The sequence below is a fragment of the Periplaneta americana genome, chromosome 16, assembly GCF_040183065.1.
Source record: "Periplaneta americana isolate PAMFEO1 chromosome 16, P.americana_PAMFEO1_priV1, whole genome shotgun sequence".
Classification (NCBI taxonomy): Eukaryota; Metazoa; Arthropoda; class Insecta; order Blattodea; family Blattidae; genus Periplaneta; species Periplaneta americana.
In genome coordinates this window covers 159497520-159511583 of record NC_091132.1, presented here as the reverse complement: position 1 = coordinate 159511583, position 14064 = coordinate 159497520, and the positions used below count along the sequence as shown (strand labels likewise).

At 36.8% G+C, this 14064-nt stretch overlaps 1 protein-coding gene across 5 annotated transcripts in view; it reads left to right on the top strand.

Annotated features, from left to right (window-relative positions):
- The first annotated feature begins 7888 nt into the window (after nucleotides 1-7888).
- Nucleotides 7889-14064, top strand: part of LOC138691589 (zinc finger protein 726-like) — a 38125-nt gene continuing 31949 nt past the window's right edge. For 3 of the 5 annotated variants that reach the window (XM_069813704.1, XM_069813703.1, XM_069813701.1), the window contains exons 1-3: nucleotides 7889-7992; nucleotides 11461-11558; nucleotides 13086-13223. In XM_069813704.1, coding sequence (XP_069669805.1) covers nucleotides 11466-11558; nucleotides 13086-13223 — 231 coding nt within the window. In that variant the 5' untranslated portion in view covers nucleotides 7889-7992; nucleotides 11461-11465. Of the gene's footprint in view, nucleotides 7993-11460; nucleotides 11559-13085; nucleotides 13224-14064 lie in introns of those variants that run through there. The other 2 variants (XM_069813698.1, XM_069813699.1) reach the window with 2 other exon arrangements.

Here is a 14064-nt window from a genome sequence, read left to right as displayed (position 1 = left end):
GTATATATATGGTAGGTCTTTTTTTCAATTCCGACGGATTTGTAGGTATTACACTGACGGGGATACAATTTATGTGTTGGCAACACTGATGGGCAGTTAAATTCATCAACTGTGAATAATCATACGTGGAATTAAACGGAGTACCCAAAGGGTTCTAATGAAATTGTATCTGCAGTATATTGCACACTAAATTCAACTGAAATACACTCCAATGTAAATACTATTAGAATATTAGCAGATGGGTGTGGGGAGCAAAATAGGAACACAACTATGATAGGGATGTGCTTAAAATGGTTGTCTGGTGCTTCGAAAAGTATTACAAAGGTGGAACTGGTTTTTCCAATAGTTGGTCACAGTTTCATACTGCTGAATGGGATATTTTGGAAATACTGAGAAACAGTTGAAAAAGACCGTTACAACAATACAACCACAAGAATATATTGAAGTATTTGAAAGATTTGGTACAGTCAGTAAGTTGGGATTTGACTACCCAGTTTATAACTGGAAATCAATAGTTAGTGAAAACATTAAAACACCTCGGGAATGGCACTTCAAATTCAATTTTTCAAAACGGGTTATTACCACTCGTTCAAAAGAAAATGTACTATTAGTGCATGGGGAACCACATTATCGCAATGGTATTTGGCTACCATAATCAATGTTAAGAATAAGTATCCCAGTAAAAGTTAAAAAAATTAATGATCTCAAAATCTTGTTTCGAAAACACTTTGGAAGAGACTGGGACCACAGTCTTCAGTTCTATAAAAAACATTGAGAGTGACAGAAACAGGAGCGTATGTTGTGAAAGTCAAGAAGCAACTCCTGATTTCCATATGTAATAAGTTTCAATTAAAAATAATGTAATGTTTGTGAGAAAGGGCCCAAAGACTTAAACTGCACTATAATATGTAATTGTTGTCATATATATTACTCAGTTTACAAGTTTGAATCTCTTATTATGTGAAATAAAAATATTTCTAACACTTTTGAATCTTCATTGTGAAGGTTGGCGGCAAAGTGAAACTTTTCCATATTTTAAAGTGAATTTGTCTCTTTTAATTAACATCCAGGATTTGTGATATTAGGAAACATTACTATTCAGTTGTTCAGGAAGTCATAAACCGAAAATTACTATAACCACAATTCAAATTTGTTTAACATAAGTTTTTCTTGTTTTTCTCGAAATTTGCAAAAGTGGAAAAGTCGGGTTTTGCAACTAGACCCTTCAAAAATACAATACGGTATTGCTACAAATTCGCACCGGTGAGTTTTTTTGTAGAAGAAGAATGTTCTTCCTGAACCAGAATGCAATGTGATGCTACTACAAAAGTAGCAGTGATGTACTTAGCATTTCCCAATTTAACTTTTCACTTTCTGAAACCGATTACAGTATTAGCTGTTTTATTTTTTTTAGACGTATGCTATATGACCAATATTAAAAAAAAATATGTATTAGTAATAAAACTCGTTCAAATGCTTTAGCGCACCATTACACTAAACAGATTGCTCACTCCGAATTTAGTATATAATCACGTCTTAAATTATATCGAATGCTAACATCACAATTACCCATAATGCCTTGTGTATTGCCAAGAACCTTAAAGAAAATACCGGTAAGATAGTATTTAATTCTTATTGCACAAGGAATATGAAACGAGTAAAAAATAAATATCTTATTAATGTGCTTAATATAGTGTATATTATAGATAGTCTACTTACTTACAAATGGCTTTTAAAGAATCTGAAGTTTCATTGCCGCCCTCACCTAAGTCCGCCATTAGTCTCTATTCTGAGGAAGTTAATCCAATCCCTAGCATCATATTCCACCTCTCTTAAATCCATTTTTATGTTATCCTTCCATCTACATCTCTGCCTCTCCTAAGGTCTTTTCCCGTAGGGAGAGAGTACCAGAGTCGTGGAAGCGATGTGGTACTGAAATATGATAAGTATAGCCTTTGAGAGCAGAAGTGGTGTAAGTAAAATATGGTGTCGTACGCCGGACTCCTGGTCGTTTCGCTCTCCGACGTGTTGTCGAGGTGGGGAGGGGAAACGGGAGTGACGTGACAAGATGGCTGTGGTTTGTGGGTGGGGTGATACGAAACTGTGGTGAAGTTTAAAGGAAAGACTGTTTTTAAAGTAACATTGTTTATTACAGAAATAACAGTGAAAGTATGACTATAGTTCCCTCCTAGTTCTGTGGTAGGGGTAACGGGGGAGTCGTGATAGAAATTGATAGTTTAGAAATTCGTCCTGAGGCTTCGATGCGGGGAGAGTTATGATGGGTGATAGTAAAGTACGACTTGAATGAGAGGGAGGTAGGGGTAACGGGAGTGCCTGGGGAAAATCGGCTTGCTCTCAGGTGTGTTGTGGGGGACAGGATAACGAGAGAGATGGAATGAGGTAGAAGGTTAGTTCTCTAGTTCGAAGGATCAACACAGCGTGCTGTGCGACTTACCGACTTCGAGAACAAGCTCCTGGCATCGGAGGATCAACACAGCGTACTGTGCGACTTACCGACTTCAGGAGCGGGGAAGGGTGACCTCTATCATCGACGGATCAACAGAGCGCACTCGCGACTTACCGACTCTAGAGGGGGGGCTGAGGAGATGGTTGTGTTTAATCGAACAAGCCGGGATAAGAGCTGGGAGTCGAAGTCAGGATGGTGAGAGATAAGGGTGATCAGGGGAGAGAAGTGTGCGGGTTGGAGGTGGTGATGAGGCTTGTAGCGAGACTAGAATAAAATAAGTTTAGAATACGTAAGAAGTGAGGCTAGTGTAGGAAAGAATACAGGAGACAGGGGCGCAACTTGGCTTCCTGTTCCCGGAGTGGTGGCCGTGTGTAGGCACGTCCGAACAAAAGACAACCATAGCGTAGGCCTGGTTGGAAGACTGCTGCTAGTGACGGAGGACGCGTTAGAGCGACCTCTTTGCCATCTAGACAACCAGTGACTGAAGTCGAAAAAATCGAAGGAGAATTGGGAGGAAAATTTAAAAGGTACGCAAAACGCGTCCTTGCAAGGGGTTGGGGGCTGTACAAAACTAAATACGTGAGCTCCAAGCCTGTTGGCCACTAGTCTCACTCCGGGTTACGCTGCTCCCCTTAAGGAGCTCTAGAAAATTTTGAAGGGGAAGCCGAAATTGGACGTAACCTCTTAGGTACCACATACGCGAGGGGGGCTGAGATTGATCAATTGATCACTGAACGGGGCGAGGTGGAGTTGGCTGGTGTTTGCCGTTAGGATGGCAAGACGCCGTCATCCGTTGTTCGATGACAAAGCAGGTGAAGGCCGTCGGAAGAAGCGCCGTGAAATCTAAGCTGCAATTTGAGAGGTCCCTGTCCTTTCAATTTGCGACTTATTGAGTGACCTCGTATGTTTAATAGACTATTAATATTATCTGAACTAGGGCATACATAATTTATAATAAAGGTGGAGTATATATGGGGAAGGGCATATAGGTCCGTGGCCCATTTCTTATAGGGCTCATCCCGACATTTGTCTTACGCCTGAGGAAAACCACGGAATACCTTAGGCAGGATGAGTTGTTTCATATAAGAGACTAGCCAATTTGGCTATTATGTAGGAGGTCATGAGCCTTGTTGATTTGTCTCAATTTCGAGACCAGCCATTTGGCTATATGATGGCTCAATTGCGAAGAGGGGGGAGAGATGTAATTGTTAATTAGGGAGATTCATGGGGATATGAATGCAGGTCCGTGGCCCATTTCTTTTAGGGCTCATCCCGACATTTGTCTTAGCGCCTTAGGAAAACCACGGAAAAACCTTAGGCAGGATGAGTTGTCTCAATATCAGAGACTAGCCAGTTGGCTCTTAGGTTGAATGACTCTATGAATCGATGGATATATACTAGCCAATTGGCTTTATTAGATTTCCATCGATCAACAATGTAGATATGTTATGGAGGGATTTTGTTTAGCCCAGTTAAGACAAGGTCATTTTACAGCGGTTGCACTATCCAAGGAGTCTCATGGAGTTGAGTCGTGGCTACCAAAACCTGGGAGTAACGCCAGCCTCCCTGTCCTCCTGTCTCAATAGTATAGCTAATGGACCTGTCTGGTGTCTACGCCGTAACCTAGGATCATACTGGCCGAGGCCAGATATGAGCGGGTTGGGGTTAGCACGAGCTTCCGCATACAGGTTCCTAGCCAGTCGAGCAATGAACTCGTCTATGGTTGGCAACTCTAGTTCATCATGGAACTTTCTTCTCGAGGCGACTCGGGGGAGATGGGTAATGAGTCGAATCACCTGGTTTTGGACAACTTGGAGTTTATGGAGATGGGACAGACTTTTTTTTTTATTCCATACTAGGTTTCGAACCAATGAAATTCAGAATGAACTGAATAAGCCATGCCTTAGCGTTCTCGGCTAACGAAGACGATGACTGAAGTCGCGGAGATGCGTTATATTTATATCCCTCGGAACAATGGTGGTTGAGGACGCCATTGACGTCACAGTGCCTGGGGGTATTTCTATTGCCAACGTGACTCGTCGCCGCGCGATCTTTGCTTTCTCCCTCACAAGAGGGAAAAAAAAGCGAGCCAACCTGCTTTCTGAGAGAGAGAAAGCAGCGACTCCCATTTGCGCGGGTAGGTTTGAACCGTTTAAAGTAGGACGCACGGGCATCGAGAATTGATATACACAACAATGGGTAATGAGGTTTAAAGTAAACATTCTGTAAAATACAGCGCAAAGTAGAAATTAATATTCAATTTTTTTTAAACTATTAGTAGTCAGTGAATAGTACGAAGGACATATTAATTGCTACTTTGCGCTCTATTTTACAAAATTTTTACTTTAAACCTTATTACCCAATTTTGACTTACACCACTTCTGCTCTGAATGGCTCAGTAGAAGAAAGTTCTGTGCAGAGGACTATAAAAAGAAGGTATGTTTCGGGTACATAATATATTACGTAAATAAAGCATTATTACATGCCACATACGAGTGTATTTTTACTTTATTTGTGCTCTTTTCGCAGTGAAATAGTAATATGAAAACCTATCCATCAAAACTTTAAAAGGAGTAGAACATGTTACATGTCAAAGTGGCCAAAGCAACAGTATTTAAAAAATACCGTAAGGTGGGGTGACTTTGAACGCTGAGGTGACTTTGAACAGTAATTTAGCGCCTTTCTAAATTAAATGCTCTACCCAATTGCGAAAAAAACTGTTTAAGTTGTCAATAAATTAGTTCAGTTTTTTCGCAATTGGGTCAGTGGCGGCTGATTGACTGAGGCAAGTGAGGCCGGGCCTCAGTCACTTGGCTTAACTGAAATCAAATTTTGTGTTTTATATAATGTATTAGTTATTTGAATGAAGCATATATCGCTATGGAAGCATTTGAAAACTTTGATGTATATAGACCTGTTTTGCAGTAAAATTTGTTCCTGAGGCCGGGATCGCTCGTGCCGGGTCTGGCTTGTGATGTATATAGACCTGATTTGCAGTAAAATTTGTTCCTGAGGCCAGAATCGTTCGTGCCGGGTTTGGCTTAATGCATTTCATGTCCTTTCGCGGGCTTTGAGTTTACGCTTAAAACGTTGTAGCTGAGGCACAATTCGGCTGGCCTGGTCAGGTTTCACTCTTCCCATCCATGGGCCGGCCTCAAGGGTAGAGTGGGGTGGGAATAGCAGTGGTGACTTGTCTTCCTAGCTAGGTCATAAATAACAAAATTCCAGCTCTTTGGCAGGCAGAAACCCACTCGAGATTCTCTCACCTTATGTCTCAGTTTATGACATAAGCGAGGGTGTTCTTCTATTGTACTTTGTAGTACAGTAGTGAATCTGGGCCAATGTTGTTATGTATTTCGGGAAAATATAAACAGAAACAAATGAGAGAAATAATGCTGGTGCAGTTAATTCATTGTTAGAGTGTCCTTTTTCGAGACGAAATAATACTAAAAGAAAGGAAGTTTTAAATAAAGAGAGAGACTACCGAGATACCTACGACATCGCTGATAATTTTTCTGACACATAATCTTAAAAAGCGAGTTTCTATTGCATCCTGGTATGGGAACATAAATGGTTAAGTGGTAATGTGATGCAAAATAAACTTCTCTTGGCCTTGTTTGTTGCTGTCAAAGGAAAAAATAAAAAGAAAAGAAAGAAAGGGGAATTTCAACACGTAATATGGGATGCTTCATCACACTGAAACAATCACTGAAACTCAGAGCATGACAGCTTATTTGGTGAGTGAAATTATTATTTTTCATTGATAGTAATAAGAATAGACTAATAATAGTAATAATAATAATAATACAGTAATAATGATATTAATAATATAATAACAATAATAATTAATATCATAAACAAACATTTCCTATCGGAGCCACTTAAACTAGTTGCATCTGGCCTCACCGAGGATTTTGATCACCGGCCGCTACTGAATTGGGTACAGCATTTAATTTAGAAAGGCGCTAAATTACTGTTCAAAGTCACCTCAGCGTTCAGAGTCACCCCACTTTACAGTATATATATTAAAAATTCAAAATTTGAATCATATCACCTAGGCACATCTTATATGAATACACTATAGGCCTACCACATTTTAAACCAATATGCAAACAGTTGTGTAGGCTGCAAGAGAAAGTATCGTTATAAGGGAAAATACCAAATCTAATTTTCTCAAAACAATTTACATGTGGGTTAGGACTTCTTTGTGCTCAGCGCACTGTACCTATGTGACATGCAGTATTACCTTATATGTAATATCAAATATAAGAATGCAAATTAAAAGTAATAGTAATGCCAAATATAAGAACGCAAATTATATATTTTAGTAACTTGGCACTAACAGTATATAACTTAAGATTCGAAAGTGTCACATGGTTATCACTAACCTGTTAGTTGCTTCATTAGCTTTGGTGGTCGATCATTAGCCTTCATCTGTAATTGTTAAAAATTTCACACCAGAAAATGAGAAAACTACAAGTGTTGATGGAATACTCATTGAATTAATGAAATGATTGAAAACAAAAAGGAAATTTTATCAGTTTGTATGAGAAGAAGATTTCATGCAGACATTGTTGCTCCCAATATCCAAGGAGAAAAATTCCAAAAAATGGAATGATTTCAGGACTCTCAGCCTGATATCGCAGTCAGCAAAGAATCTCCTGCGAGTACTGAATCTAGATGTTTATATACTAGGATGGAAAAAAAAAAAAAAAAAAAGAATTTGTCTTCAGGAAGAAAAAATGTATTAGATATGGAATTGTTGGTCTGGTGCGAACAATTGTTGAAAGATAGGTACAGTACTTAGAGAAAAAAATAAGGAAGTTTTCACAAACTTTGTAGATGGAAAAAAAGGTTTTTTTTTTTTTTTTGCAGTGCACTGGAATAAACTGATTAGATCATGAAGAAAATAGTGTCGACTGAAAAGAGACAATGCTATTCTGTAATTTTTATATGAAAGAATAAGACAGTTCGTACCCTATAGCAGAAGATGTCAGTGGGTAGTGGAGTAAAGTAGTACGACAAAAATGTCCTTTGTCACCTATCCAGTTCAACATGATCTTGGAGGATTTAGTGAAGATCTGTTTCCAAAACATGGCAGTGGTGATAGTAAGGGGAAGAAAAATTAAGTGCATACGCTTTGCTGATGATATGGCGCTGTTAGCAAAAGAGGAACTGTACTAAGAAATACATAAATCGAATTTTAAAGAAAAAAATTCATTTCCTAATAAAGAAATAGTCTCATAGCAATAAAGTACTAATCAATAAATGCTGTCCTATTGATCCAGTGATCGGAAATATATCCTCTATCGCTTGTATTGTAATTTATCATTTTGTCCCTTTTTTCTATCTGGGCTTCTGTGTGTTACATACTTTTCGATTGGTTTCCGAGGTCACGGCCGACTTGATCGTAATGGAAACTGTTTATCCACTACAATTATGTATCTTACAATCTGTACCTGGAAGAAAGGAAATCGCTAAAGTGTAGTTAATTTTAGAAACTTTAATTTCAATATTCCGTAGAGGTACCGTAAGTTAATTCTATGTTCGAATACAGCTAGTTTTGGGCTGCAGTGTAGGAATAATTTCACTATACTGTTACCAGTGGCCAAGCTGAGATATAAATACTGGGTAGGCTGAAAACATCTGCCTACCTTGTATTTTTTTATAGAGCGGATGCTTGTCGGCTTTTTCCTCAACATTTTTTTGTGATACAGATCCCACAAGAAGATGACAATCACTAATTTTCATCCCCAAAGAGAATAGATTTAAAACATTGTAACTTATTTGTTTTAGAGCACCCTGTTAGCCAAGAATATTATACCATGAAAATGAACGTTTATATTTAGTCTTCTTCCATCCACTACTTTAATATGTAAATGTGGCATCAATCTCCTATCTTTGTAAGCACATTTTGTTTCTTACGTCCAAACTGAAAAAGGTTTCTCTTTTATTTCTACAAATAATGTATGTATGTATGTATGTATTTTATTTCGTCCTAATGATAAGACAGGATGATGTTTGACACGTCAAATTAATACTAAAAACAGTTCTAAAACTGATACACATTTACAAAATAATGCTAATATATATAACATGGTATATAATACTGACAAATGATTGAGCACTACCACTAAAATTGTCAAATCTTCGCAAAATAAACCTAGAACTAATAATTATCTATGAAACCTTTATCATCTACTATTAATAAATATATTTGTACAACTTAACATTTAATAACTGTAAATACTAACATTCAAGATATTCTTGTACTGAATAAAAACAACCATCCATAAGAAATTTCTTTAATTCTTTTTTTAATTTACCGTCAGCATTTAAGTGTTTAATTGACCCGGGTAATTTATTATAAAGACCTCAATCTTCTATCAGTATGAGCCATTTTAAGCGGAATTATTATGTAACACACACAAGCATGCACTTTTGATTAAACTAAACTAAACAACGTGGCACTTTCAGACAACACCAATATAGAGCGACGTAATATTGTAACGGAAGACTACCTTCGTTTCGTACGGAGATGTAGTGAATCGATACAGGGTGTATCGGTCTCGCCTCAAGTTTGCGAGTCAAGATCGTAGACATGCCTTTAGAGGCTACTGCCACAAGCCTCACAGCTCGTACTGATCTCTCTATAGTGGAATGATTGCCAACAGTGAATTTATTATATATAAGGATCGGTGTGCAGCCATGTGTTAGGATAGGCCTCCTGCTGGGACTTGTTACCCTCTGCTACTCTGAAATCAATTCCATACTGTCACATCCAATGAACCTCACACGAACAATGCTACAGAAGTGTGGCACAATCGGTTTCAAATCATTATGTCACTAAAACATCCTTCCTTATACAAGTTAATATCACAGTCTACTATATAGTCACGAAGCTCAATATGTAGTAAAAATGCAAACATGGGTAGTTGCCCACCACCAGGATCGCTACCATCGCCTCATCATCGCAGATCTCTCTCCTAGTAGACGACAAAATATGTTACACTTTCGTTGTGTTCTTTTGGAAAAATTAACACCTTCCTTCCATTATTGAAATATTAAATGCATAAAGTTAATTTATTATTTTAATGAAGTATATTAAATTTCACCATAAACACGAAAATACCTGCAAGAAATAGGTTAATAATATTTTTTTTTGTGCAAAACGAACTGAAATTTACTATAATCGCTTCACTCATTCAAGATTATAGCGATAATTAACTATGAAACCAATAAATATTAATTTGCATTTCCCTTTACAACAATAATAATGGAAATATGAATTAATGGAGTAACTTACGTGTACCGGTACGTGTAGTGTAGGCTTACGTAGTTAACAAAGTGAGATGAGGTTAAGCAATAATAATCACACCAGAATTGGAAATAAAACGTGATCAATAAATTTTATTGTAAGATACTTTTTCTACGTCTCTAGTAAAGTCACAAATAAAAATAACAACAAAATTAACAGCTATAATTAAAAACATATCCTTTGAAAAAAAAAAAAGTAGGCCTAAGCAATAATAATCCTACTAGAACTGAAAATAAAACATGATCAATAAATTTCATTAAAACAAACTTAATATTTCTACACCTCTAGTAAAATATTATTATTCCAATTATTGTATTTTAGCCATTAACATTTTCATTACAACCAATAACGAACATTTCACAAGCATCAATGTGAAATACGCAACGAGCTAGCATTCGATGGAAATACGACACAGTCCAAAGTCGACCATGGACAGTGTATTGTTTCTAGTTGCTAACCGCTTGGAGCGCTTTATCACGAGATTTGCAAAAAATCACCTCAAGCTTCGCGACTGTATATAGTAGACTGTGGTAATATGTCTTCAAAAGAAGGAGCATGATACAGAAATGTTGTTTTCCATGAGTTTGATGTTTGGCAGACTGTTACACAACTCCAGAAGCGGAAATATAAGAACCAGAACCAAAGACTGCAGACCATTACTTCGAAGTGCGACGACTTCAAAGACCAGGGACAGATATTAGAATACCTGCGTGCTTGTGCCCACAACATCGCTATTTAATATACCAAAATTCTGTACCGCATTCCGCAAAACAGACAGCAGGGCTACTTTATAATAACTTTTACTGTCGACAATATATTCAGTTTTGAAATAATGACTTGCTTGATGAGCTTACTGTGGTTGAATTTTCATTGGATGAATAGCAATGGGTGAATTTAGCAAAAATTGAGAATATTGCTGGTGAAATGTCTTCTGGGTGGACTGGACTAGAATCTGCGTAATGAGTTTAGACAAGATTGGGATCTTATTCTGTACATGAGAAATGTGCATAATCGAATTCATAGCGACATACTCACTAATACTAAACGAATTCTATATTTTGAATGGAATTTAAATTTAATTAGTTCAGAACAAATTTAAAATTTCCAATGAAATAGTATATAGGCTACCTGTAATAGTCATTATTTACTTATGGCTTTTAAGGAACCTGGAGGTTCATTACCGCCCTCACATAAGCCCGCCATTGATCCATATCCTGGGCAAGATTAATCCGCTTCCTACCATCATATCCCACCTCCCTCAAATTCATTTTAATATTATCCTTCCATCTACTTTTCACCCTCCTAAAAAAGGTCTTATTCCCTCCGGCCTCCCAACTAACACTTTATATGCATTTCCAGATTCGTCCATACGTGGTACATGCCCTGCCCATCTCAAACGTCTGGATTTAATGTTCCTAATTGTGTCAAGTGAAGAATACAATGCGTGCAGCTCTGTGTTGTGTAACTTTCTCCATTCTCCTGTAACTTCATCCCTCTTAGCCCCAAATATTTTCCTAAGAACCTTATTCTCATACACCCTTAATCTCTTTTCCTCTCTCAAAGTAAGAGTCCAAGTTCCGTAATAGGCCTACATATTATATATTGTAATCACTCTGAATAACTCTGTTTCTTAAGCTTACTTTGTCCAGATGTGTCAATCAAATATCTGTTTCAGTCGTGATGGAAGTGATCAAAAAGGAACCCGAGGTTGACCCGTTGGCTGTACATTGGAGTGATAACACTGATACAGATGAGAAGAAGCCCTTATCAGAGGTAAATTGAAAGTCACTGGTTCTCTCATTTCTATGTTCGACTTCAATCGCAATGTATATGACATAAGGTCAGATCTATATACATATATATATATATATATCCTAATTTATAGGTAGCAGATTTACAGTATGTAGACAGAAAAATTCAATCTGGAGTTGTTTATCAAGTTTCTCTTTATGTTTCGTATTATGTTATTTTATTTTTCTCTCTCTTAAAATATTACTAGTACGTAATGCTTTTGTTTATAATTTATTGGATTATTTTTATTAAATAGTATGTAAGATTGAAAAGTTACATTGTGCTGCGATTGAGTATAGTTACAGCTTCAGTGTAACAAAATCATAACAAAGTGAGGTGAGTCTTTGTGAAGGTGTCTGTAATCTCTTACTGAAACAGAACACCATTTTAAATTGACCTACCTTCTGTACAATATAGAGCAATTCCACGTGTGACTGACTGACATTTACAGTACATTTTGACAGCAAAATATCAGCCTAAATTGTGTAATGGGTTGAAATTAGACTGTCACCACAGGATTTGATAGAGGAAAGTGTACACTTAAGGTACATATAAAAATAAACATCTATAATAGAAAACGTTTACTATTTATTTACGTCCAAAGTGTGTAACTGACTGACATAAATGTCAACCCTCTCTTCAGATGAACATTGTTCTCCACAGATTTTTGTGAAATGCCATTGTACAGTTTTACAAAGTATTGTTCGGAGAGGAAGTGTTAATCTTTAGTTTAAGTTGAAAACGATCTCCAAACCACAACTAATAATGGAGTTATGGCCGAAAAAGTGATGTGTTACTGACTGACCTCATTCTGTGACTGACTGACATCTCTGAATTTTAAAATAAAATTCCACATTATGGAACCGTAAATAGTACAAAACAACTTGAAACTCGTTAAGTAGTAAATTAACATAAAGTGTAATTGAAATTAATAATATTTTTTTCCAAAATTAAAAAATTAATTTGCTCAATCATGCACCTTAAATGACACAAAATAATACAGATACGATTATTACGTAGGCCTACTTAATAATATGTACATATATATAGTTTTTTCTCTGTGATCGAATACTGTATATACCAGCCATATGCATTGGTTTTTAATTTTAGGACTATAACCATGTCGCTGCAACCTTGACAGCGCTTATCGCTGTATATGGTATCAACTCCTTTTTCCTTGCTATTTCTACTGTAAGACAGTGTATTTTGTTATCCAAGCACGTTCCTAACAATCTTTCACTGACCTCTTTATCGATTACGATGTGATGACGCATGTCACAGTTTATATTTCCCATGCCCATGGCTCTAATATATGTTCACAATATCCAGAACAGAAAACATTCAGAGGTGCGGTGTAGAAGTAACTTTTAACTTTTATAGTGTCATTTGGACGCTGTTACATACATGAGCATATGTTACTCACTTTCAGAAAAAGAAAAATTTCTCTTTCTGAAACATAATATGTTAATGTTATGTTTTACATATATACATTATATGTCTCTTCTGCAGGATGGACTTTTATTGGATCCCTACGTTGCTGGAATAAAAATGAAATGCGAGGACAACAACTGTGATCTCACATCAGATATTAAAGTTGAGGAAACTGCAGTGCCAACTAATTTTGTTACAATAAACTGTAAAGACGAGGTAAGTGGAGTTCTTTTTCGACTGAGGACACACTTTACTGAATGCCCATGATATCGCAAAACATTTGTTTTTATTAATAGCAAAAATAGTGCTTTTCTTCTGAAGAAAAAGGTTATGAAACTCTTTGTAGAATATTTTATAGCGGATGAGGAGATGATTACTGGTCACTGCACGGAAATTTTGTCGTTTTTAACCTCCTTTTCCTCCAACTAAGACTTTCAAGGTCTAAGCAGAATTCAAAGAAAACTTACATTAAAAACATAGTTATTCACACATATTTCGGGTAAGCCCACATGATGAAGAATCCAAAATATAGGTGCCGGAACGCCATTCTAGCGCGTTCCGCCTGAAAAAAGCACTGTTAACTTCTATGTAGCATCGGACTTTCAGTGTTGTAGATAGGTCGATGTTAATACGCAATCGAAAGTTCTAAAAAAGCAAGCAGCAACTTGAGTGGCATTAGAAAAAAACGAAGGTATGTGTCAAAAATCACAAACTATGATGCTGAATGACTGATAAATGATTATTATCGTTTTTGAAAACTCACCTATTTGAAATTATGTGAAGTCTGTGCTTTAGGGATTGCACAGAGTTTATCTATACTTGGCCTTAAGATTAACAGACCAACACGTAAATCATCTTCAAGATGCAGCAGTCTGTTCCTTTGTTTAGATTTCACCATTTTTATAATAGAAAATGCTGATTCACACAAGTATGATGTTGAAAACGGCAGTTCTAAATGTATTTTTAGGTTATTCGGCACCATCGACTGATTTGACAAAAATATTTCCGCATGTAAGACACTCAGGATTTTGTTTATATTCATCTCCACGCCACGTAA